Source organism: Bos mutus, chromosome 12 (assembly GCF_027580195.1).
Source record: "Bos mutus isolate GX-2022 chromosome 12, NWIPB_WYAK_1.1, whole genome shotgun sequence".
Taxonomy (NCBI): domain Eukaryota; kingdom Metazoa; phylum Chordata; class Mammalia; order Artiodactyla; family Bovidae; genus Bos; species Bos mutus.
In genome coordinates, this window is record NC_091628.1 from 12,236,578 (window position 1) to 12,261,416 (window position 24,839).

General features: G+C 39.8%; 1 protein-coding gene across 1 annotated transcript in view; it reads left to right on the forward strand.

Annotated features, from left to right (window-relative positions):
* Positions 1-24,839, forward strand: part of DGKH (diacylglycerol kinase eta) — a 220,788-nt gene that overhangs the window by 118,999 nt on the left and 76,950 nt on the right. Inside the window, 6 exon segments of the mRNA XM_070380246.1 lie at positions 11,501-11,605; positions 11,879-12,011; positions 18,606-18,712; positions 19,379-19,504; positions 23,270-23,372; positions 24,456-24,615. Coding sequence (XP_070236347.1) covers positions 11,501-11,605; positions 11,879-12,011; positions 18,606-18,712; positions 19,379-19,504; positions 23,270-23,372; positions 24,456-24,615 — 734 coding nt within the window.

Genomic DNA, 24,839 nt, shown 5'->3' on the forward strand with positions numbered 1-24,839 from the left:
TGAGGTTATTGATATTTCTCCTGGTAGTCTTGATTCTATCTTTGTGCTTCATCCAGCCTGGCATTTCACATGATGTACTCTACATATAAGTTAAATAAGCAGTGTGACAATAGACAGCCTTGACGTACTCCTATCCCAATTTGGAACCCGTCTGGTATTCCATGTCCGGTTCTGACTGTTGCTTCTTGACCTGCATACAGATTTCTCAGGTGGCAGGTTAGGTGGTCTGGTATTCCCATCTCTTTCAGAATTTCCCACAGCTTGTTGTAATCTACACATTCAGAGGCTCTGGGATAGTCAATAAAGCAGAAGTAGATGTTTTTCTGGAACTCTATTACTTTTTCGATGATCCAACGGACGTTGGCAATTTGATCTCTGGTTCCTCTGCCTTTTCTAAATTCAGCTTGAATATCTGGAAGTTCACCGTTCACGTACTGTTGAAGCCTGACTTGGAGAATTTTGAGCATTACTTTGCTAGAGTGCGAGATGAGTGCAATTTGCGGTAGTTTGAGCATTCTTTGGCATTGCCTTTCTTTGGCATTGGAAAGTAAACTGACCTTTTCCAGTACTGTGGCCACTGCTGAGTTTTCCAAATTTGCTGGCATATTGAGTGCAGCACTTTCATAGCATCATCTTTTAGGATTTGAAATAGCTCAACTGGAATTGCATCACCTCCACTAGCTTTGTTCATAGTGATGCTTCCTAAGGCCCACTTGACTTCACATTCCAGGATGTCTGGCTCCAGGTGAACCCAGGCACCTAGAAGCCAGGTGAACTCAGGAAGTTATTCAACTCTGTTTTTCAGACGCTTGGGTGTTGGACGCGTGGGGAACCTGCACACACTAAGAAAACTATATGGAACACTACACAGCTGATGGGTGTGGCCTGCCTTTCGGTTCTGAATTCTTTTAATTCCCTTTGGTAGTTGTGAAATAGGTTTGCTTTGTACTGGCAGTGTAAATATTAATTGACTTTGGTGTCCTTTTAGAATGATGATCAGTGATTTTTAGATTTTTTAGAAACCAATTTTGGTGAACCAAGTATATTTTAGGTACTATTATTTAGTTAAGTTATAGCTTAATTATTTTGATATTTTTTATAGGAAATTTTTTTTGTTATTGCTAATCTGAAACTTTCTTCACCTTAAGCTTTTTGTTTTCTGTTGACATAATTGTTTTGTCAACAGTTGGTTTCTTAGAGTTGATAGCTCAGTTTATAGCACAAGAGATTTCACTTTCAGCAGCTGAGAAACAGGCTCTACTTGTTTGGCTTAACAAGAAAAAGAGGTTGTGGTATGAAGCTGGACATTCTAACTGTACGCTCTGGCTCTCCTATTTAACACGTTTAAATAGGAGATTTTAAACAAGTTAAATTTATTTTTGCCTGTCATGTCGGCCAGCTAAATAGCTGGATGATTGCATGAGATAATGTATGTGACCTTATTGATGGTAAGGCACTCTGAAAATGTAAGATGCTGCAGGAGGAATCATTCTGTCTGTTAACATGGAAGTGAGTGTTATCTGACTCTTTGTGACCCCATGGGCTGTAGCCCTCCAGGCTTCTCTGTCCATGGGATTTCCAAGGCAAGAATACTGGAGTGGGTTACCATTCCCTTTTCCAGGGGATCTTCCCAATCCAGGGATCAAACCTGGTCCGAGCCACCAGGGAAATCCCATTTATGAACATAAGAGTCTCCTATTTTTAAAAACCTTTGCGTTTTGTATTGGTGTAGAGCCAGTTAACAATGTTGTGATAGTTTCAGGTGAATAGTGGAGGGACTCAGCCATACACGCACGTGTTTCCATTACCCTGTGAATTCCCCTCCCGTCCAGGCTGCCACATAACGCTGGGGAGAGTTTCCATGTGAAGAGCCTCCTATTTTTAAGGAACTTAATTATTAATCCCTTTGAAAAGAAGTTGTTTACATCCATGGATATTAGTTAAAATTATGAATATAATAAAATATACTAGGGGTGTCATTAATTTATCAGTTCATTATTACAGTATCAAAAGTTACAACTATATATTTATTTTGTGGGTGTGGTAAGCTAAATAATGAACCCTGAAGATGTTTACACCCTAATTCCTGTGACCTGTGAACATCACTTTCTATGGCAAAAGAGACTTGCTAGATGAGGTTATCCTGGATTATTGGAGTGGGCCCAGTTATCACCTGGGTCCCTGTAAGAGGAAGGCAAGAGGAATCAGAGAAGAAAACAGGTGAAACGATATGATACGAGGAAGGCACCATGAGCCAAGGAATGCAGGCAGCCTCTAGAAGCTGAAACAAAACAGAAAGTAGATTCTTTCTACAGCCTCCAGAAGAAATGTAGCCCTCCAACACCTTTGATTTCAAACTCCTATCACAACTGTATGGGAATCCTTTGTTATAGCAGCAATAGGAAACTAATACAGTAGGGATTGCCTGACATTAATAACTGTACTTCCCAGGTGGCTCACTGGTAAAGAACCTGTCTGCCAATGCAGGAGATGCAGGAGACATGGGTTCAATTCCTGGGTCAGAAAGATTCCCTAGAGAAGGAAATGGCAACTGGATCCAGTATTCATGCCAGGAAAAACCCCATGGACAGAGGAGCCTGGCGGGCTACAGTCCAGGGGGTCGCAAAAGAATTGAATGTGACTTGATAACTAAACAACAGCATAGAGACTGTTAATACTAACTTGGATACAAACTTTCTTTGTCTTCAAAGAAACAGTGGTTTGTCATTATACAACTAATTTATGTATGTAAATGATATGGTAGGAAATCCCAGAAAGGAACGCTTTTATAGCTTTCCTTAATAGCCTCCATGAAGCCTTTGCCTCGTCTTGTTTTCCAGGGATAGCAGGTCAGGGAAGCACAGCTTCAGAGGTACTGACTTTACAGCTTCACTGTGTCCCCTCTTTGACTCTCTAGTGAACCAAATGCTTCTAGGAAGTGACAGAACGATTGCCCTGAAGCAAAGCCTTAAAGACACGACATTCCCATAAAGACATTAAATGCACTGCTTTCTTTTACAGTTTTTGTATGGATTCTAAGACTGTGTGAATTATGTAATGTTGAGTTCATTGCTCCTTTGAAAAATATTTAGATTCTGGCAGCTAACATGTCTCTATTTTGTAGTGTTAATATGTTATTTTTCAAGAAAATTTTGATTTTTGAGTATTTTAGATTTTTTAATTTAAGTGAAGGGAAACTTTGATTTTTAGAATGTGAGATCCTGTGGAAATACTAGATATGTAGAGAGAATGTTGGTACTGATAGCATTGAAGTCTGTGGTTCTTTTTTCAGGGGAACAGGTACCAGAGTTTATATTATTTACGTTTGACATTCTAAGGCAATTTAAAGAATCCAACCATAGGTTATAAGGCAAATCAAATTAGCATGGAAAATGACATTGTTATGAAGCCATGATTCCCTGTATCAAGTTTTGTGATCTACAGGTTTAATCTTAAGCAGAATCATTGAAACTCAACAATTATATGGGAGGAGGATTTACACAGCTCTCTGCAGCATATTTTATCCCAACCCATCTCCATCAGTAATCAGAAGTCTTGCTTCATTAGATTCTGTGGACATTTTGGGTCATTTGAGCAAGGGAACCACATTACTCATCTAATTTGAGTTTGGTATGGAAGAAGGAGGGCTTCCCTGGTGGCACAGTGGTAAAGAATCTGCCTGCAATGCAGGAGACCTGAGTTCGATCCCTGGGTTGAGATGATTCCCCTGGAGGAAGGCATGGCAACCCACTCCAGTATTCTTGCCTGGAGAATCCCCATGGACAGAAGAGCCTGGCGGGCTGCAGTGCATGTGGTCGCACAGAGTCAGACGTGACTGAAGCGACCAGGCGGCAGCAGCATGGGAGAAGGAAGTGGGAGGTCAGATGCTGTGTCCCGGTGGGTGTGGCCTGCAAGCTGAGATTTAAGACACCCACATCCCTTGCCTTCTCATTTCCTTAAAGAGTTTTGTTTGGGGTTCCCAAATGCTTGGTACATTTTTTTTTAAATCCAGACTCAGAATAACTGTGATGAACCCCCACATCCACATTGCCTCTCTCTTACTGCCATCTAGATGTTGCCACACTTGATTTATCTATTCTCTATTTTCTCTATTTTATCTGAAGTGCTTTAAAGCAAATCTTTCTCATTGTTGTATTGACCCCTCATTCTTTAGTAGGCATCCCTCAAAATTTAGTTGCCAGATTTTAACTCTGCCTCTTTTTCATCTTTCTTCTCAAACAAAACCTGGGGATGCAGAAGCTGTGAAAGAGAAGAAAGAGAATCTGCATTGACCATAGTTACTTAGTTCAGTATTTTACAGTGAAGGAATAATTTTTTTTTTAATTTGCTGTAACACTTTTTAAACCCCTCGTATAGAAAGTAGAGGGCTTCCCTAGCAGCTCAGCTGGTAAAGAATCTGCCTGCAATGCAGAAGACCCCAGTTCAATTCCCCGGTTGGGAAGATCCCTTGGAGTAGGATAGGCTACCCACTCCAGTATTCATGGCTTTCCCTGGTGGCTCATATGGTACAGAATCTGCCTGCAATGCAGGAGACCTGGGTTCAGTCCCTGGGTTGGGAAGATCCCCTGGAGGAGAGCATGGCAATCTACTCTAGTATTCTTGCCTGGAGAATCCCCATGGACAGAGGAGTCTGGCAGGCTGTAGTCTGTAGGGTCGCAGAGTTGGACATGGCTGAAGCAACTTAGCATAGCACAGCAGCACATCCATCAACACCTTAGAAAAATTACTTTTTAGATCAGTATTTGTCATCTTAGAAAACCAGTGGGGCTTGAGCAACTATGATAAAAGAGGGAAGCACTGACCTTAGAAGGCAAGGCATCAGAGTTTATGTAGGATTTGCAAACTCGGATGCCTCTAGGAACCAACAGGCTATGGAGTGGTCAGCTGAAGAAAATAGGTTTAAGCTGCTTGTATTGTGATGAGCAAGGAACCTGTCTAATATGATAGATATTAACTTGTTGTTTCATAACACAGCGCTTCAGTGGTCAACAGAGGGCCAAACGAAAACCTCGGAGCCCACCATTTGGTAACTAATGTTGTATCACGTGGGTGCTAAAGGTGGTGGGCTGTTACATACGAGTGAGTGGGTAATCGTCGCTCAGTCGTGTCCAACCCTTTGTAAGCCCATGGACGGTAGCCTGCCAGGCAAGAATACTGGAGTGGGTTGCCATTTCCTTCTCCATGTTATATATGGGTCCCACACAAGGAAATACTACTAGGGGCAGAGCTCTGGAAACTTGGGAGCACAGGGGTATGGGGAAAGGGGTGTGACTCTTTCCCCATAAAGAGCCATAAAGCTTAAGATCATTTTCTGTACATTATTTAGACCAGATCCCTCCTTGACGAGTGGGAAAATTGGTTGCTTCTGTTATCCTTCATGGTTGACTAATGGAGGTGCACCAGAATTACCTGTATAGCTTTGTCAATATGCAGTAATATCTGAAATTATTCATGCCCCCCAATAAGATTTTGATTCACCAAGTCTGATTTGGAGCGTGTTTTGGAAAAACTCTCGGCTTGATTCAAGTATGGACACATCATTGAAGACCTGTGCCTTTGGATGTAGCGATCCCTGTTTACTCGCTGAAGTATGGGAGTATCTCTGCTCTCAAAATACCCATGTAGGATGCTTAGCTGTGTTGCAGTTTGGCACATTTAAATTGTCAAAGTGAATTATTTCATTCCATAAAAGGAGAATGGAAAAAAAGAGAACATACATAATTTAAGAGATGGATGTAGATTTTATGAGGAAGGATGGAAGAGGGATATTAAGACTGAGCTTCTGGCCACTTCGTGTATAGCAGACCTAGTGTTAGAAAGACATATCTCTATACCTGGTTCGGCTTTCACAAAGTCAAAGTGTAGTCCCTGCTGCTGCTGCTGCTAAGTCGCATCAGTCGTGTCCGACTCTGTGTGACCTGCAGTCCATGGGGTCGCTAAGAGTCGGACACGACTGAGTGACTTCACTTTAACTTTTCATTTTCATGCATTGGAGAAGGAAATGGCAACCAACTCCAGTATTCTTGCCTGGAGAATCCCATGGACAGAGGGGCCTGGTGAGCTGCAGTCTATGGGGTTGCAAAGAGTCGGACGTGACTAAGCAACTAACACACACACATTCACCACCACCTCAACCTCATTCCCTCTCTCTCTCACATACATGCTCCCTCTCTCTCTCTCTCTCTCTCTCTCTCTCACACACACACACACACTTTCTCTCACTCTCTCCTCTGCACCTCCCCCATCCCTGCAGAAGGAACCTTCTATCTTAATTAGTTGAGACATGATACCTACCAGAGCCAGCATTCTGAACTCTTTCACTGCTGTCCTGGGATCTCATGCTCTTTGGTAAGCCTTTTACCATTATAATACTGCTTTGGGTAAGGTTAGACACAGTGCTGGAGAAGGCAACAGCACCCCACTCCAGTACTCTTGCCTGGAAAATCCCATGGATGGAGGGGCCTGGTAGGCTGCAGTCCATGGGGTCGCTAAGAGTTGGACACGACTGAGAGACTTCCCTTTCACTTTCCACTTTCATGCATTGGAGAAGGCAATGGCAACCCACTCCAGTGTTCTTGCCTGGAGAATCCCAGGGACAGCGGAGCCTGGTGGGCTGCCGTCTATGGGGTCACACAGAGTCGGACACAACTGACGTGACTTAGCAGCAGCAGCAGACACAATGCAATTAAAGGAAGGGACCATTGTTTCCTGATTTATTTGTTGATATTTCCTAATGTCTTCTAAGGAATAGGTCATTATCTTTAACTCTATTTGGGTGGCTTCCTACTCAGTGACTATTTTCTTGGCAAAATGCCTCCATTTTTTTGACCCAAGTTCCTATTACTTTTGTCTATGACTACACTTACACAGTGCTAGTGGTAAAGAACGTGCTAGTTATTGGAGAAGACATAAGAGATGAGGGTTTGACCCTTGGATCGGGAAGATCTCCTGGAGAAGGGGATGGCAACGCACTCCTGTATTCTTGCCTGGAGACTCCCATGGACAGAGGAGCCCAGCAGGCTACAGTCTACGGGGTCACAAAGAGTTGGACATGACTGAAGCGACTTAACACGCAATGTATATTGTCACAAGAAATATGTATATTATAGAAGAAAGCTGTGAATATGTCCCTCATCTCATCTCTGGCTTCCTAACAGACACTGTGCTGAGGGCTTTGCTTGGATTGTCTCCCTAATGCACACCACACTCTGCAGAGCTGTGAGGAGCTGCTCCAGCCTCTCTTTGCAGATGCGAAACTGAGGCTCAGAGAGCCAGGAGGTGTTCCTAGCCACACATCTAAGGAAGGATGCTGTTGGTATTCATTCTAAGTCTGACTTCAGGGTTTAGACACTGAATCACTCTGTTGTTACATTCTTGGTTTCCAGTTGGGAATTTACAGTAAAATATCTTTAGAAATGGCAACCCACTCCTATATTCTTGCCTGGGAAATCCCATGGACAGAAGAGCCTGGCAGGCTATAGTCCATGAAGTCGAAAAGAGTTGGACACGACTGAGCGCCGGAGTGACTGAGCACGCACGCATCTTTAGAATGTTGGCTCTCAAACTTGGCTGCACTTTGGAATCACTTGGGGGTTTAAAAAAATTACCACTGGTAGCTGGATCCCACCCTCTTATGTTCCGAGTTCATCAGTGTGGAGTGTGGCCTTGACACTGGAATTTTTTAAAGTCTCCAGGTGATTTTAAAGTACGGCCAAGTTTGAAAACTCCTGCTTTGAAACAGTGCAAAGTTTTAAGTTCCTGTTCTAATGTTAGTAAAAAAAAAATTAAAGAATGTTTTTATGACTGAAATACTACATATTTGCTTTAGAAACCACAGGCAAACCAAAACAAAATATTTAAATTGTCTACAGTTCTTTCACTGAAAGATGACCAATACAGTTATTTGTTTTTTCCTGTTCATGTATTTAAAGTCTTAATGTTTCTCTTTGATATAATTTTATATATTAATGCCAGATTGTTTTATATCTGTTTTTTATATTTATATGCTTTACTGGACTGAGAAATTATTGATCCTTTTACAACATAATCATGTTGTTGGATTAACCCTTATAGGCCAGTAACCACCAAAGTGAAAGAGTATCTCTGTTTCTACAGTTTGTCTTTAATTCGAGGTAGCACTTAAAAAACTAATTTAGACATCTTTCCTTTTTAAAAAAATTGTATTGGATTGTAGTTGCTTTACGGTGTAGTTGCTTTTTTTAGTTCAGGTATACAGCAAGGTGATTCAGTTATATCTATCTCTCTCTATGTATATATTCATTCTTTTTCATATTCTTTTCACACATAGGTTATCATAGAATTTTGAGAAGGGCTCCCTGTGCTGTACAGAAGGTATTTGTTGGTTATGTATCTTATACATAGTAGTGTTAGATATCTTTCCTTTGTACTCCAGGGATCGAAACCATGTCTCCTCATTGGCAGGTGAGTTCTTTACTGGTGAACCACCGGGAAAGCTGGGGATGCCTTAGAATAGGTAAAGCACAAATCCCGCAATAAAGGGAAAAAGTCCTCTACCTCCAGAAACATCCCAGCTTTGGCCCCCAGCACGGCTTCCCTGATGACTTAGTGGGTAAAGAATCCGCCTTCCAAAACAGGAGACACAGGTTCGATTCCTGGGTCAGAAAGATCCCCTGGAGAGGGAAATGGCAACCCACACCAGTATTCTTGCCTGGGAAATCCCATGGATGGGAGGAGCCTGGTGGGCTGCAGTCCCTGGGGTCACAAAGAGTCAGACGAGACTGAGTGAGCACCCACAAACGTAGTCTTCCCTGGGAATGGCCTCGCCTCTGTCCTTCGATCTCCCTACCCTACTCCCTTGTCTGTTGTAATAAAAAGGCTTTCAGAGTAGAACTAAGTAATTCTCAGAGTTTGCTGCTTCTCAGGTATTTTCCTAATAAAGATTTGGATGAGGGACTACTGTAGTTTAATGGGGTTTGGTGACGATGCAGCCAGAGCCCATCAGTTAGCGGCTGTGACTGTCACATCACATTCTTTTGCTCCTCTTCTCGGTGATGAGGAAGAATTTACATTAAAGGTGGGGAGAAGACTCTTTGCTTTGGCGAATGGATGAGCGATTAACTCACCGGGGAAAGGGGCAATCTGGGAGGTGTTACCGGTTTGCCTGGTGAACCAGTCTTGTCTTCTGTTCAGCCCAGCCAGTTCTGGGCTGCTCCCTGAGGTATTTTTGGTCCTGCAGCCACAAAACGAGATCTCTCTGCATTTCACGATTTATGGAGGATTTCCTTTTTCTGGATCAACATCTTAACTTGATAATCAGTAGATTTCTTAATCACAAGGCTTGTAAATCCTGATTATTTATAATTTCTGTATGGCTTTAAAAAGTCTTGTATTTTAAGGATATATTATCTTTACTGGCTTATTATTGCCCATTTTAAAACGCATTTTTTTTTAAAAGGAGAATTTGAAAGTGTAAACATTTTACTTTGTGAATGCATGAAGTACATGCATGATTTATGTTGCTGAAATCGTTCAGCATTGAGGCATTCATGTAGTTCCAAAAACTGCAAGAAAAATTAGAAGCTATTTCTCCATCTTTCTTTACCCTCTTTATATAGAATTCACAATGGCTGTTAAAGCCATTAAAGATAGTTAAAACCATCAGACATCCTGCTTTACTAAGAAATTAACATCAACAAAAACAAAATGAAAGAATAAGATAGCAAGCCTGGTTTATTTACCTGTATAATATGCATCTCACTCACTCTAAGGCCATAATGAAAGAGAAGGAATCCTTAAAGTGACATCATATCATATAGCAGAAAAATTAAGTAAAGCATACAGAAGATGATACTTATTTAAATACCAGATTTACTCAGTCAGTCCCATTGACATGCAGATATTTCTGGAGTGTTGTGCCAGTCACTGGAGCCAGGGGTGTTTTATCATTTAATGGTACCTCTCTGCTGCACTCGATGAGCTGTCCTGGAAAAACATTTTGAAGCAATAAAGCATCCATTTGGCTTGTAAGTAATGAGGGAGGCATTGCTCTTTGCATTAACTATTTATTGAGGAAGAGGAGTGACCAATTGCTAATAAGCTTCATCCAGAGAGCCTAGTGGAAAACAGAAGAAAAGTGAGGTTCTGTTCAATTTCATGTGCAATTAACAAATACTCAGTGCTGAGTGGTTCGTGCTCCCCATCCACGTGACTTCTGGCCAGCTGTATTTAAGCACGAGTGCCTGTGCAGTGTACTGAAATCCCCTTGGTCTGCGGAAGGATTGTTAGCCTTAACTAACGACGGTTGACAGGAGGCAATAGGCAATGACTGGTGAGTAGCTACAACTGTGCTGAACTCTAGCTTTGAATAAAGGACTTATTTCCTAAGATGAGCTGTAGTGATTGAGGCTTGCCAGTTTACTCTTTTGGAGAAGTGCTCCGTGTTTGTTTGTTTTTAATATAATTATTACTTTTCCACAACTTGGGAAATCTGCTCTCTAATGCAATATGTAGATTATCACTCAATCAAATGGCTTTTAACCTGAGAAAATTTCTTGTTTGCTCTATAAATAAATATATAATTTATTATTCAGAATTAGTTTCCAGGTAGTAATGTAACATTTTGTTTTTCTTTCACAAATAAATAAATGGTCCCTTCTGTCCGTAAATGCTTTGGGTGTAGCAACTTCAAGATTACAACCTGAGTATTGTATTCACAGGTAAATAGTGGCTGCTTTCAAGTCATTTCAGAATCTTACCTTGAAGAATCTTACTTTTGGTACTATAACAGCATGAAATTTTTATTCCTCTTGCTTTAAGATTCTTGGTGTAGTGAATTTGCCTTCTTTAGTAACATGAGAAAAAAGATGAAAGTCACAATTATTTTCTTCTCTTAAAGCCAGCCAAAGGACTTGCGTGCTAATTCCTCTTCCCTGCTCTCACTAAAAGGTAGTACAGTGGAGTTCTACACAGCAGGAAGAAAAGTTCATCACATAAATCATATTACAATAGGCCATGGGAAGGATGTGTAAACCCAACATTACTTAGAATAGTCTTGAAACTGTAATGAACCCGTTATGAAATCATTTAATATTACTTTCCTTTGATTTTTGAATTTAAAAAATTTCCATATTGGAAAATGTATTAATTCTAAGCTTACTGTGAATTATTTTGAAGTATATTTTAAGTTAATTTTCAAGATATATTCCATGAAATAAGAATACTCTGCTCATTTGAGTTCATAGACTTGGGTAAAGGGCTGATAAGTGAATAGCAATGAGATAAAAAACTAGAAAAGATTCGTCAGAATGTGTCTTTCCTAGAAACATTCTGTACCACAGTGAGAACTAAATCCATTTACATTATAGGGCATCATACTTTCTTCATCAAGGAAGTAAGGACTCAAAGGTTAGAAATAGAATCACCTTGCAAGATGTTAGGTCTTATAATCACCTCTCTCTGTTGCCTGTTAGCAGTCATTATGTTGAATTATCCCTTTCAGATAATCACTCCATTTAGAAGACTAATGCTGTGCGCTGAGAACAGGAAAGAGATGGAGGATTGGATCAGCTCGCTGAAGTCTGTACAGACCAGAGAACCTTACGAGGTGAAGTAGCATCTCTCTTTTCCTCTTGCCCTCTTAGAGAATAAATGTGATCCATAATGCTACAGCTATATTCTGTGGGGGGGAAAAGTATATGTAGATTCATTCGGCAACCTGTTTAAACCTGATATAGTTTTTTTTTTTTTTTTTTTTAGCTAAAGCAAAGTGTTTTAGTTTTAAAAATAATGGATTTGAAATTTCGGTCATCATTATGTAGCTTCTGCATGTAGTCCTGTTCTCTCGTTTGGCAAACCTACCCTGACGTCTCGTTTCCAGGTGGCCCAGTTTAACGTGGAACATTTCTCAGGGATGCATAACTGGTACGCGTGCTCCCACGCCCGCCCCACTTTCTGTAACGTGTGCCGAGAGAGTCTTTCTGGAGTCACCTCCCACGGCCTGTCCTGCGAAGGTACAGTAGCAACCAGGGCGTGTCCTCCTTCAACGCTGTCCTTCCTGTACACACGCCGCCACCGGCACCTCTGCGAACAGAGAAACAGCTCCGCAGCAAGGCATTGCCCTTGGGTGGAAGCAGTGAGTGGGAGCCTCTCGGGGGACCAGAGTGTTGTCCTTAAACTGTGGCTTCAAGAGGAGCTCTGCCCAGATACGAACGACTTAGAAAATAGTTTAGCTTAGGAAAAGATAACATGAAATCATCTGAAGGAGGAAATGTCAACCCACTCCAGCAGCAGCAGCCAGTATTCTTGCCTGAAAAATCCCATGGACAGAGCAGCTTGGTGGGCTCTGGTCCAAACATCCGCAAAGAGTAGGACACGACTGAGTGAGTGAGCATACACGCATAAATCAAAGTATGGCATTTCCCTCCTCAGGAACTAGCATCTACTGGTAAAGAAAACTCTGTAGACTGTGTATTTCATTCTCATTTTCCAGCATTCTTTTTCTGTTCTGTTTGATTATAGAGGACAAAACTTTCTGGTGGATAGTATATACTCCTTTGGCAGAATTTCTGATGGTTACTTATACTACATCATTTTAAATGTTTTATTTCATTTGTGTTTAATGTAAATGGGGCTTCCCTGGTGGCTCAGATGCTAAAGAATCTGCTTGCAATGGAGGAGACTTGGGTTTGATCCCTGGATCAGGAAGATCCTCTGGAGAAGGGAATGGCAATCCACTCCAGTATTCTTGCCTGGAGAATCCCACGGACAGAGAAGTTGGCTGTCTACAGTCCATGGGGTTGCAAAGAGTTGGACATGAATGAGCGACTAACACTCACACACATCCTTTTAAATTTCTTTAAAGTTCTCTAAAAATAAGGTCTATGCTGTTGTTCTCATCACAGGATTTGTGGATTATTTTTAAATTTAAGAGAAGTGACCACTTAACATCACCAGGAGAAAACTCATACCTTCTTTTGATTTATTTAATAGCTCAGTGGTTCCATCACTGTGTACCTCTTTTTAAACCACATATAATACTATTATTAGCTTTTCTCTCTTAATACAAAAAATTCTTAGATAATTTTGTAATATAACTATTACAATTAAATAATAAATAAGAAATAGAGTCACAGTTTTAACTCATTTTGAATTATAAAACCCAGGATACATCAGTATTTCAGCTATTTAACATGACAGGCTTAGTGTGTAAGAATAAAGTTCTGTAGTTAAACTCTGTGGGTTCAGATTCCAGTTTCAACACTACAGACTATGACCAGGATTAGTCTAACCCTTTTAGACTTTGGCTGCCTCCTCTCTAAAATGGGGATAATAGTCATTTATATCTCACAGAATACTATAAAAATGAAATAAGAGAATGCATACAATGATGCTGTTTTTCTAGTCAGATAAATTGTAGACATTTGTAGGTGAGTTGTATAAGAAATTCATCAAGCAAACAATTAGAGATTGTATCATGGCCTGATGCATTAAAATTCATGAAAATGAGAATTTGGAGGAGACGTAAACATTTTTTTTAGATTTAACAAATGATTGAAAACAAAGACATAATTAGTCTTTCTGACTTTAGTGATTATATGGAGTTATTCTGAAGGTCTTTGTACAATTACCTTGGTGGTGGTTTAGTCTCTAAGTCATGTCCGATTCTTGTGACCCCATGGACTATAGCCTGCCAGTCTCCTTTGTCCATGGGATTCTCCAGGCAAGAATACTGGAGTGGGTTGCCATTTCCTTCTCCAGAGAATCTTCCCAACCCAGGAATTGAACCCAAGTCTCTTGCACTGCAGGCAGATCTTTACCAACTGAGTCATAAGGGAAGCCCCCCTACAGTTACCTTATAGTCTGTTATTCCTCAAACTGCTAAAAAAAAAAAATCAAATCTATTAGTATCTTAGATACTGTTAGAACTGATCTGTGGTACCCTTCTGATCTGAGAGTTATGCATTATTAAATATATTTAATGGTAAAGGAGTTGAACTTAACAGTGGGATGACTGAATATTTTTCTAAACATTTTAAAAGAAAAATGAAAATTACATTAGCTGGTGGGGATAAAAAGCTTCCAAGTCTTTAAAAAGATGTGTTACATTATTCTATTGATAATTAAGTTTCTGATTTTTAAAGTCTCAATTATAGCATTTTTAAAATACCTTTTAGAGGAATATATGTTAGTATTCAATTTTTTTTGTTGATAAAAATTTTAAATCTTGCCATTAGTATATTTAGAACTGTAGCAGATTTTAGAAATCCCAAAGGTTTTATGAATACCCAAAAAGGTTGCCTTTTATTTTGTGTTGTTTTATTGTTTAGTTGCTAAGTCATGTCTGACTCTTTTGTGACCCCATGAACTGTAGCCCGCCAGGCTCCTCTGTCCATGGGATTTCCCAGGCAGGAATACTGGACTGGGTAGCCATTCCCTTCTCCAGGGGATCTTCCTGATTCAAGGATTAAACCCACATCTCCTGCATTTTCAGGGGGATTCTCTACAAACCACCAGGGAAGCCTTTTTATTCTCTGAGACTGTAGTTATTTAGGATATGTTTATTGTAAACAAAGTTAAATTTTAGAAATCCCCTTGAAATCTGCATAAACTGCTTGTTTAGCAAAACCGAAGGCTTACAACACAAAAATTTTTTAAAGTTATAACAGAGGTGCAAATTCAGGAAAAATTCATTCAATAATGAAAATGAATAAAGTATTATAATAGAATCCATCTTCCAGGGTGCAACACCAATACTATATTTACTTAGTCTTTCTTCCCCTTTTTCACAGTAAAAGGAGTCTGTACTGATTTGTCTTCTAGGCTTGTGTTAAACAATAACTGAATTATTTTAAAACCTTGCATATATAAAATATATGAATGAAAAACAGAAGGCAGAAAATGCATTTCACAGATAATTCCCTAAATCAATTGAGAATGCTAATTATAATTTCAGAGCATAATTGTGATTCTCAAGGATTTAAACAGCACTCTAAGAATAAAAAGTTAGATGGTAATTCTTTTTAATCAACAGCTTAAAATATCTCTACACGGGTATTTATGAATTTTTGTCTTAACCACTGTTGAACACTTAAAACTTGTTCAAGACTATATTGCAATAAAGAATCATAATTTTATTACAAGCCAGTGTATTTTTTAAGTTCTGTGGTTTAAAATAATGGCTATATTACAGGTCAGGAAAAAATGCTTTATTTCAGAATCACTTGTGTGGAGAAAATTGTCACCTGCCAAATTAAGGGGCCTATTCCTCATGTCCATTCCTTAGTGACCATAATTTCATTCGTTTGTTTTATTTTAATCGTTATATATTATATTAAACACCTTTGTGATTCTCAATGCTCATTGCATGAAGAACTTTATTATTACAAAAGTGATTTTTATTTTTCATGAACCGTTTAATTTTTAATGGCAAAATCTTCAAAAAGCCATGAAATTAGACCCTGTTGCCCTCTTTATATTACTTCCTTCTTTGTCTCTTAGAAAAGTTATTGACTATCAACACTTATTTGTACTTAGAAAACACCTTGCTTTTTTAAAACTAAAACCATTCTTTTGAGAAATAAAATAACAGATTGAGCCATTTAAATAATTTAAAATAGTAACTAATGTAAAAGTCACTTGCCTTATAGCAAAAGGGAGTAGATATCATGCTGAAGTAACTTTTCAAACAAAGCTTACCTTCTGCGATGCTGTTTCTTTACTTTGCTGTTTCTCAGCAATAAAGTTAAGTGGAAAATTTGTTTTCTGTATGAGGTCTGTGCTTGAGTCACAAAGTCATTTATAGCAAAAATATTATGATTTCCAGGAAAGAATTTGTCAGTGTACACAAAAAGAGCAGGTAAATGAAACATTGCCAGTATCTATGTACTCATATTGTTTTTAAGGAAAAATGGCTCAATTTAAATGGCCATTTATATACTGGCTACTTATATACTGAAGCATTCTGAACATTTGGCTATATAGGCATCTCATTTATTTTACTTGACCTGTTTGTTTTCATGTTATATTAAATTAAGACAATTTAAAGAGAAGAGCTCATAACCTGTTATTTGAAATTTGTTAATGGTTTACTGGCAGAAATTCAAAAACCATGCAAAAAGGAGCCACCTTTTCATTTTGAATTTGCAACAGGTACCTTGTTATGTTTCTACCAAAATGATCTCTACTTTTAAATATTTCTCTGAAAAGTCAGAAACTCTTTATAATGTCAATATTCATTAGCAATTGGCTAAATGTATGTTAATGCATGTTCTTGGTGGGCTTCCCTGGTGGCTCAATGGTAAAGAATACACCTGCAGTGCAGGAGACACGGGTTCAATCCCTGGATCAGGAAGATCCCCTGGAGGAGGGCACGGCAACCCACTCCAGTATTCTTGCCTGGAGAATCCCATGGACACAGGAGCCTGGCGGGCTACAGTCCATGGGGTCGAGAAGAGTCAGACACGACTGAGCGAGTAAACAACCGCGTGTGTCCTTACAGGGATGGATAAGCATAGTAGTAGTCAAGTTCTGATTTTCATAAGCAAGGTTTAATTTTTCAGATAATCTGTGGTTTATTTGTTTTGTTCGTGTACACGCTGCTTCTGTCTTGCTGTTTCCTCATATTTCTCTTTTGTAGGTATCTTTCTGGTGATACGGCTGGGGAGCTTTAGTGATGCCTGTAGTGGGAGTGTCACTTCATTATTCCTTTCTTCTGCATTATCATGTAGTCATCCCAACAGGATACTTTTTAAATCTTTTTTTAAAAAAACATTGTTTGTTTTTAATCGAAGGATATATCCCTAGGACTTCCCTGTAGCTCAAACGGTAAAGAATTTGCCTATGATGCAGAAGACCAGGTTCAATCCCTGGGTTGGGAAGTTCCTCTGGAGAAGGGAATGGCAACCCACTCCAGTATTCTTGCCGGGAGAATCCCATGGACAGAGGAGCCTGGCGGGCTACAGTCCATAGGGTTGCAAAGAGTTGGTCGAGACTGAATGACTTAACACACACGCAGTTGCTTTACAGTGTTATGTTGGTTTCTGCCAGACATCAGCATGAATCAACTGTAGGTTTACCTAAGTCACCTCCCTCGAACCTCCGTGCACCTCCCTCCCCATCCCACCCCTCTCAGCTGTTACTGAGTTCTGGTTTGAGTTCGCTGAGTCACAGGGCAAGTTCCCAAAGGCTGTCTCTTTTACACATGGTAATGTGTGTTTCCATATTACTGTCTCTTTGCATCCCACCCTCTCCTCCCTTACCCCCTGCCTCCCCTGCTCAGTGTACACAAGTCTGTTCTCTATGTCTGTGATTATTTCATCAGCACCATCTTTCTAGATTCCATACATTTGCGTTAGTATGCGATGTTTGTTTTTCTCTTTTTTATTTACTCACTTCCAACAAGATACTTTTAAAAAATATTTATTTGGCTGTACTGGGTGTTAGTTGTGACATGTGGGATCTAGTTCCTTGATCCGGGATCGAACCTGGGGACCCTGCATTGGGAGCACAGAGTCTTGGCCACTGGACCATCAGGAAGTCCCAACAGGACACTTTTAAAAGACAGTGCCGTCTTTGTGACCCTCATCAATGCATTTCCCATGATGTCTGGATATTTTCTTGATGTACTTGGACTTTCAGATTCCCCTGAATTATCTTTCAGATTCCCCTGAATTATCTTGTTCTTTATCTCTCTGATATTTTCAAACTTTTTATTTAAGTGTAATATACGAACAGAAAAAAGAAAACATCAGAAGGGTACACAGTTTGTTGAATTTTCACAAATTAAATGCTTTTATGTAATCAGCACCCAGACTTAGAAATTGGATGTTACCAGAACTCCTGTCAGTCAGTCAGTTCAGTCACTCAGTCATGTCCGACTCTTTGCGACCCCATGAATCGCAGCACGCCAGGCCTCCCTGTCCATCACCAGCTCCCAGAGTCCATCCAAACCCATGTCCAGTGATGCCATCCAGCCATCTCATCCTCTGTCGTCCCCTTCTCCTCCTGCCCCCAATCCCTCCCAGCATCAGGGTCTTTTCCAATGAGTCAGCTCTTCATATCAGGTGGCCAAAGTATTGGAGCTTCAGCTTCAACATCAGTCCTTCCAATGAACATTCAGGACTGATTTCCTTTGGGATGGACTGGTTGGATCCCCTTGCAGTCCAAGGGACTCTCAAGAGTCTTCTCCAACACCACAGTTCAAAAGCATCAATTCTTTGGTGCTCAGCTTTCTTCACAGTCCAACTCTCACATCCATACATGACCACTGGAAAACCTGTATTACTGAATTTTATCTTCTTTGTGTGTGTGTGTGTTGTCTCCTTTCTCAAGAATTAATTCTTTTAGTATTTATTTCCTTTCTTCTTTTAGGAGTAAGTGAAATCTCTTTAAGTAGCAATCTGTAGCTTGATCAGAATGCTTCATAAGCACATAATCATATTTGATTTTTAGAATATTGACTGTTATTGAAGAGTAATAGAAACTTTAAAAAATATTGTCTTTCTTCTACTCACCCTCCCCAGCCCTTTGAAATTTCATGCTGTGATTTCCTTTCATCATTGGTCCAGAAGTACATGTTCACTTAGCAATGGTTGGCTTTTTTTTAGTGTGTAAATTCAAGGCTCACAAACGCTGTGCAGTGAGGGCAACGAACAACTGCAAGTGGACGACCCTGGCCTCCATCGGGAAGGACATCATCGAGAACGAGGACGGGGTAGGCTCCCTTCCTCTCCTCTCTCTCCCAGACACCCCCACTCCTTCGTTCTCTGCTCCCGTGGAAGTTCAGTGGGAGCCATCTAATTAGTTAAATTACAACAGGAAGTTAAGAGGAAGTGTTGATTATTAGGATTAGATGGAAAGTTTGGGTAGATTGGGACTTTTTATTTTCAATTCAATCCTTCGTAGCTTCTTTCAGCTCTTAAATTTTAAGAGGATTGGTGTGTAAGGGCTTAGGAGGGGTTGTTGGGCTGGGCTGATGCTGCAGACCCTTATCTGGCCGACTAAGGTACTCTGTAAGGCTCAGCTCAGCTGTATACCCAGACATTCACTCCTCGGACTTTGGAGCCTGCTCCCCCAGCTTCAAAACCTTATCTCCTTTGCATGCAAATCTCTGATACCCCTTCCTGGTCACTTTACGATAATCCCTCTCTGTGCTCAGCCAGAATACACATCCTGCAGGGTAGGGGTTTAGTTTTATTTTTGTATCCCTATCGTGCTTGGGCATAATAGATGCTCATTAAAAGTGGGGGAAATGCATGCATGCCAGGAATGATACATGCTGCTGATTCCATAGAGTAAGAAATCATTGTCTCTCTTCCCTGGGCTAAGAACGGTGTCCTCCATGGTCTTAACTCGACTGCCCTTTCTTCCTGCTGTGTAGGTGGCTATGCCTCACCAGTGGCTCGAGGGTAACTTGCCCGTGAGCGCCAAGTGTGCCGTCTGCGACAAAACGTGCGGCAGCGTTCTCCGTCTTCAAGATTGGAGATGCCTTTGGTGTAGAACGATGGTGAGAGGTTTATGAATATTCTCCATTAAAAGAAATGACTCTTCCTGTATCTTTTCATCTATGTGATTTAGAGACAAAGCTAAGAATTTATGGCAGAGCACAGCCGATAGTACAGGTACCCGTTTTGGTGGTGGTGGTTTAGTCACTTAGTTGTGTCTGACTCTTGTGACCCCGTGGACTGTAGCCCGCCAGGCTCCTCTGTCCATGGGAGTTCCCAGGCAAGAATACTGGAGTGGGTTGCCATTTCCTCCTCCGGGAGATCTTCCTGACCCAGGGATGGAACCCACGTGCCCTGCGTTGCAGGCGTTCTCTTGCATTGCAGGCGTTCTCCTGCATTTCTTTACCAGCTGTGCTACCAGGGAAGCCCATTTTAAGATGCACCTTTTTCAAAGTGTATTCTTTCCCCTCTGGCTACTTCTGCACGTTTCCTGTTTGTGACACCTGTTCTTGTTATATATTTCTTTTATCTGAAGACCTCTTTCTCACAGTCTTACTGTTTTTCATCAAGCTTTAGCCGCATCTAGTGGTTTGCTATTTTCAGCCCATTTTAACACCTGTTGCTGACAGAAAGCCACCAGATTTTGACTGACAAGCAAGGTGTGGGTTTGCTACAACCCCATGCATGTTCTCTTGACAGAAAGAAGCCGAATTCAATAGGCCGTGCACTGATACATTTTAAAGTGTATGCCTTTATGTTTTAGAAATGGGTAGATATTTAAAATCTTCTTTGCACATGTAAGCAAGTGGTGGGAAGCAGGTACAGCACAGCATGGAGCCCGCGGCAAGGAATGGTCCCACCTCTGACAGTCTGCGTGAGGACTGGGCCTCCATGCTGCAGGAGGGTGGTCCCGGCAGGACCTCAGGGTGTCCTCACGGCCCTCAGAGGGTGATGTGGGGCTAAAAGACAGCAGGGCGAGGAGGCAGTGTGCGCCCACCTGAGCACTGGGCGATGCTGTCCAGCTAGGGTGCCGATTGCCTTGCGTTGAGGCTGAGTTGTTTGGTCAAGTTTTGAGTCTTGGAAGTCACCCCCTCCCCCCAACAAAAAAGATGGGAAACCATTGCTCTCAGTAACTATGTTGAAGGGACTTCTGTGGTGGTTCAGTGGTTAAGAGTCTGTATTTCCACTGCAGAGGTGTGAGTTCAATCCCTGGTCCAGGAACTAAAATCTTCTCATGATGTGGCCAAAAAATAAAAATAAAAAATAGTGTTAATAAAAATTTTAAAAATACTGTTGATTTGAAGATCAGTGAATGCAAGAGGTCTGCATATGATGTTTTGATTTTGTAATCCATGAAATTGATTCCATGAGCCATGGAGGAAAAATAAGTCCTATGACTTTTTAGTCAGGACTGATAGGTTATCTTGTGTTTCTTTTTCGTCTTTGAATCAAACATAATTCTCCTGATTGCCATGATTTTTATTGCCATAGGTGTTACTTTTTAAATCCCATTTAATATAATATACAGACTATATTGGATAATCTCTCTCCTTTTGGAGTTTTCGTGCAACCCTAACCCTGAAAACACTCTTGTGCCATTCAAACCAGATTTTAAGTCAAGATTCCGTTCCACTTAAGATTTCTTTTTTTGGGGGGGTAACTGCTGATATATGTCTCTACCACTGCTTTTATTAGTCTGCATTTACTGAAGTCTATTTCTCTCCTTCTGAAACTGCAGCTGCTCTTTTCATAACGTTTTGAAAAGAAGGGAGATCATCTGTGTGATGATTCATTTTAGAAAGATTTTATAAAAGTTGTCTTTACCTGCAATATATAGCTCTCTCCTTATCTTTAGTCAGCTATTATTTTTTTTTAACTGAAGTATGCTTGATGTACAGTGGTGTGTTCGTTTCAGGTGTACTGCACAGTGATTCATTTATACATAAGTAAACATACGTGTGTATATATATTCATTTTCAGATTCCTTTCCCTTATAGCTACACAAAATATTAAGTAGAGTTCCCTGTACTGTACAGCAGGTTCTTGTTGGTTATCTATTTTATATACAGTAGTGTGTGTACATTAATCCCAAACTCCTAATTTATCCTGCAGACATAGGAGATAAACTTACAGTAACCAAAAAGGAAAGCTTGCTGTTATTCAGTCGCTCAGTCGTGTCTGAGTCGGTGATGCCATCCAGCCATCTCATCCTCTGTTGCCACCTTTTCCATCCCTCTTAATCTTGTATATCATATACACTATCATTTATCTGTTATGATATTATTTTGCCTTTAGACTATGAGTTTCTAACAGCAGAATCTCTAGTGTCTAAACATGGTCACTTGGTTCAAAACCAAACCAAGCCGTATTTCCACAACCTTAATGAATCACCTCCTAAGTTTTCCAGCTGTTGCCCAGTTTTTGGATATAGTTTTACCTTTTTTATAAAAATAGTGAAGATACAATTTTATCTCTGCTTTTTTCATTTAACACTGTTATAAATATTTTTCTGTTTTGTTTCATGACTCTCAAACTTTTTTCTTTTAAAACTGTGCATTTTCATTTTTCTAAAATCCTGATGGATTAATTATTATAAATCATAATAGGAAACTGTCCCAAATCAGGTCATCAGCAGAATAAGAATCACTATCAAATTTCAATTACTTTCCTAAAAGTTTTATAAATATATTTAACTGATATGCCAGTTTTCTAAAGGACTAATGAAATAAAACCACATTAAATAAGTGCTTTATGAAGTGCCTGCTTTTACTGATGAAGCATTTAAAAGCTCTCTAGGTAGATACATAAATTATTCTAAATTGCCTAGGTCCTGCTACTGCTGCTAAGTCACTTCAGTCGTGTCCGACTCTGTGTGATCCCATAGACGGCAGCCCACCAGGCTCCCCTGTCCCTGGGATTCTCCAGGCAAGAACACTGGAGTGGGTTGCCATTTCCTTCTCCAATGCATGAAAGTGAAAAGTGAAAGTGAAGTCGCTGAGTCGTGTCCGACTCCTATCGACCCCACGGACTGCAGCCTACCAGGCTCCTCCATCCATGGGATTTTCCAGGCAGGAGTACTGGAGTGGGGTGCCATTGCCTTCTCCAACTCCTGCCTAGGTCCTACATTATATGTTTCCAAAGCTTGAGTGACCTTGAAACTTTTTTTCCTACGGAATTAAGACATCTGCTGAGTGCTGGCGATGTGGATCACTTCTAAAGATGAGTGGGCGATAATAAGACCTTTCTCTTTTCGTTGCCGAGAGGGCAGTCTAGCTGAGACAGTAGGCACAGATGTCCTTATAACTGTACTAGCATGACAGTGTTATAAAAAAGGTGTGAATGGAAAGTTGCAGGATCCCTGCAGACACCTTGCAGACTGTTTTTATTTTCATTATATTATGTAAGAATTTTGTACGGTTAGTGTCATCAGTTTTTCCTATGGACAGTGATGCTGGACGCATACCGGTTTGCTTCCCTTCTTCATCCCTTCTTCCCTCCCTTCCTCTCTCCCCTTCTTCCTTCCTCTGTCCTCCTTCCTCTGTCTCTTCCTCTCTCCTTGCTCTCACCAGGCATTTACTGACTACATACTACTTGCCTGAGTCACCCACGAAAACAGACTGCACAAACCAAATCAAATTCCCATCTCTAAAATGATTAGTCCATTCCTTAGAAATAGAAACACTGTGCCATTAAAATACTTTATGAATTCCTGGACATTTGAAGATGCACTTAGTCTTAATTTTTCAGTTCCTTAGACATAGTTTGTACCATAACAAAACATGGATGTGTGTTTAGTGATTCCTGAAGGCTTCTTTCTTTGCTACTAGGTACACACTGCCTGTAAAGATTTATATCATCCTGTATGTCCACTTGGCCAATGTAAAGTATCTGTCATACCTCCAATTGCACTCAACAGCACTGATTCTGATGGTAAGTATCGGTAGTAGAAGTATGTATATTCCTGGTTCATCAAATGTTGATATGTACACTATTTCCCTAGTATAAATAACACTGTGGTTGGTTATTCTGGTCAGTTTATATATAATAATTCCATTTCAATTGCAGAACAGTACATTTAATTTATACAAGAACATTTTAAAATTAAGGTTTAACATAACTATTAACACAGTGGTGAAATTACAGTGTATAAGATTTATAGATTTTACATTTCAGCAAATCAAATAAGATCATTATTCTGTAAGAAAATGCAACCTGAACAAATTAATTTTTTATAAGCATTTTTTCCCCTCTGTAGTTGAAACTGCCCATTAGCAAAGCTCTTTTTGAAACCCATTTTTCTATCGTTTCATTGTAAGAATTTATATTCCCATACATTCATTCACTTTTTTTAGTGTTTCTATTTTATGACTTAATTGTACATATTAACCCATTTACAACACTGGTTTGGGGATAGCATACTTACCACTTCTTTGTAAACAAACCGTATTACATAAGGCTTTTACCATAAACTATTATTAATGTTTTGCATCAATAAAGTGCTTTATCTTTTCAAACTTTTTATAGAAATATGCCAGTAGATATCATAGCTACTAGAAGCTGCAGAAGATATGATTTTTTTAACCTGTGCTGTTAACAGCCTCCCCCTAAGCCCCAATATATCAAAGTTCTGTTACTTATTATAAAATTTAAAAATACTTTCTGAGACCTTAAGGAGGAGGTGTTAAATATTGTATAATACTGAAAATTAGCATGAATCCTTTAACAACTGTGAATTTGTACACTATGATTGGTTTTTCTTAATAATTAAGTGTTGCTAGGGCAAGTGGTAGATCTCAAATTATCTGTGCTTAATACTTTCACCATCTTTTGTATGATTTTTCATTATAGCTCATATTTTAGAAGGTAAGTTCTGTGTTCTTAATATGTGAGTAATAAACCTGTCTGCATATGGGGGCTCTGAAGTATGAACTTAACTGTTTTTCTTCTAAAGTTTTGTTAAGAGAAAGCGGTGCATATTGATCTTACATTGTGTTTTTGTTTTTTTCCCCACAGGTTTCTGTAGAGCAACATTTTCATTCTGTGTTAGTCCTTTATTGGTTTTTGTCAATTCTAAGAGTGGAGATAATCAGGGAGTAAAATTTCTTCGTCGATTTAAACAGTTACTAAATCCAGCTCAGGTGTTTGATTTGATGAATGGCGGTCCTCATTTGGGGTAATTGATTACTGACAAATCTTCCTTGAATGAAATGTAGCACTAAGTGTGAAGTACATTTGTTTTTTCAGTTCATGAAAATTGTAGATTCATCTAGACGCCTCTGGGTTGATCTTCTCACACCTCCCTTTTTTTAACGTTCTAATTATAAATTTTAACACAACCGTTTTGATATTTATATAACTTCCTGTGTGCCCAAAGCTCTAAAATTTGTTTAGAAAATG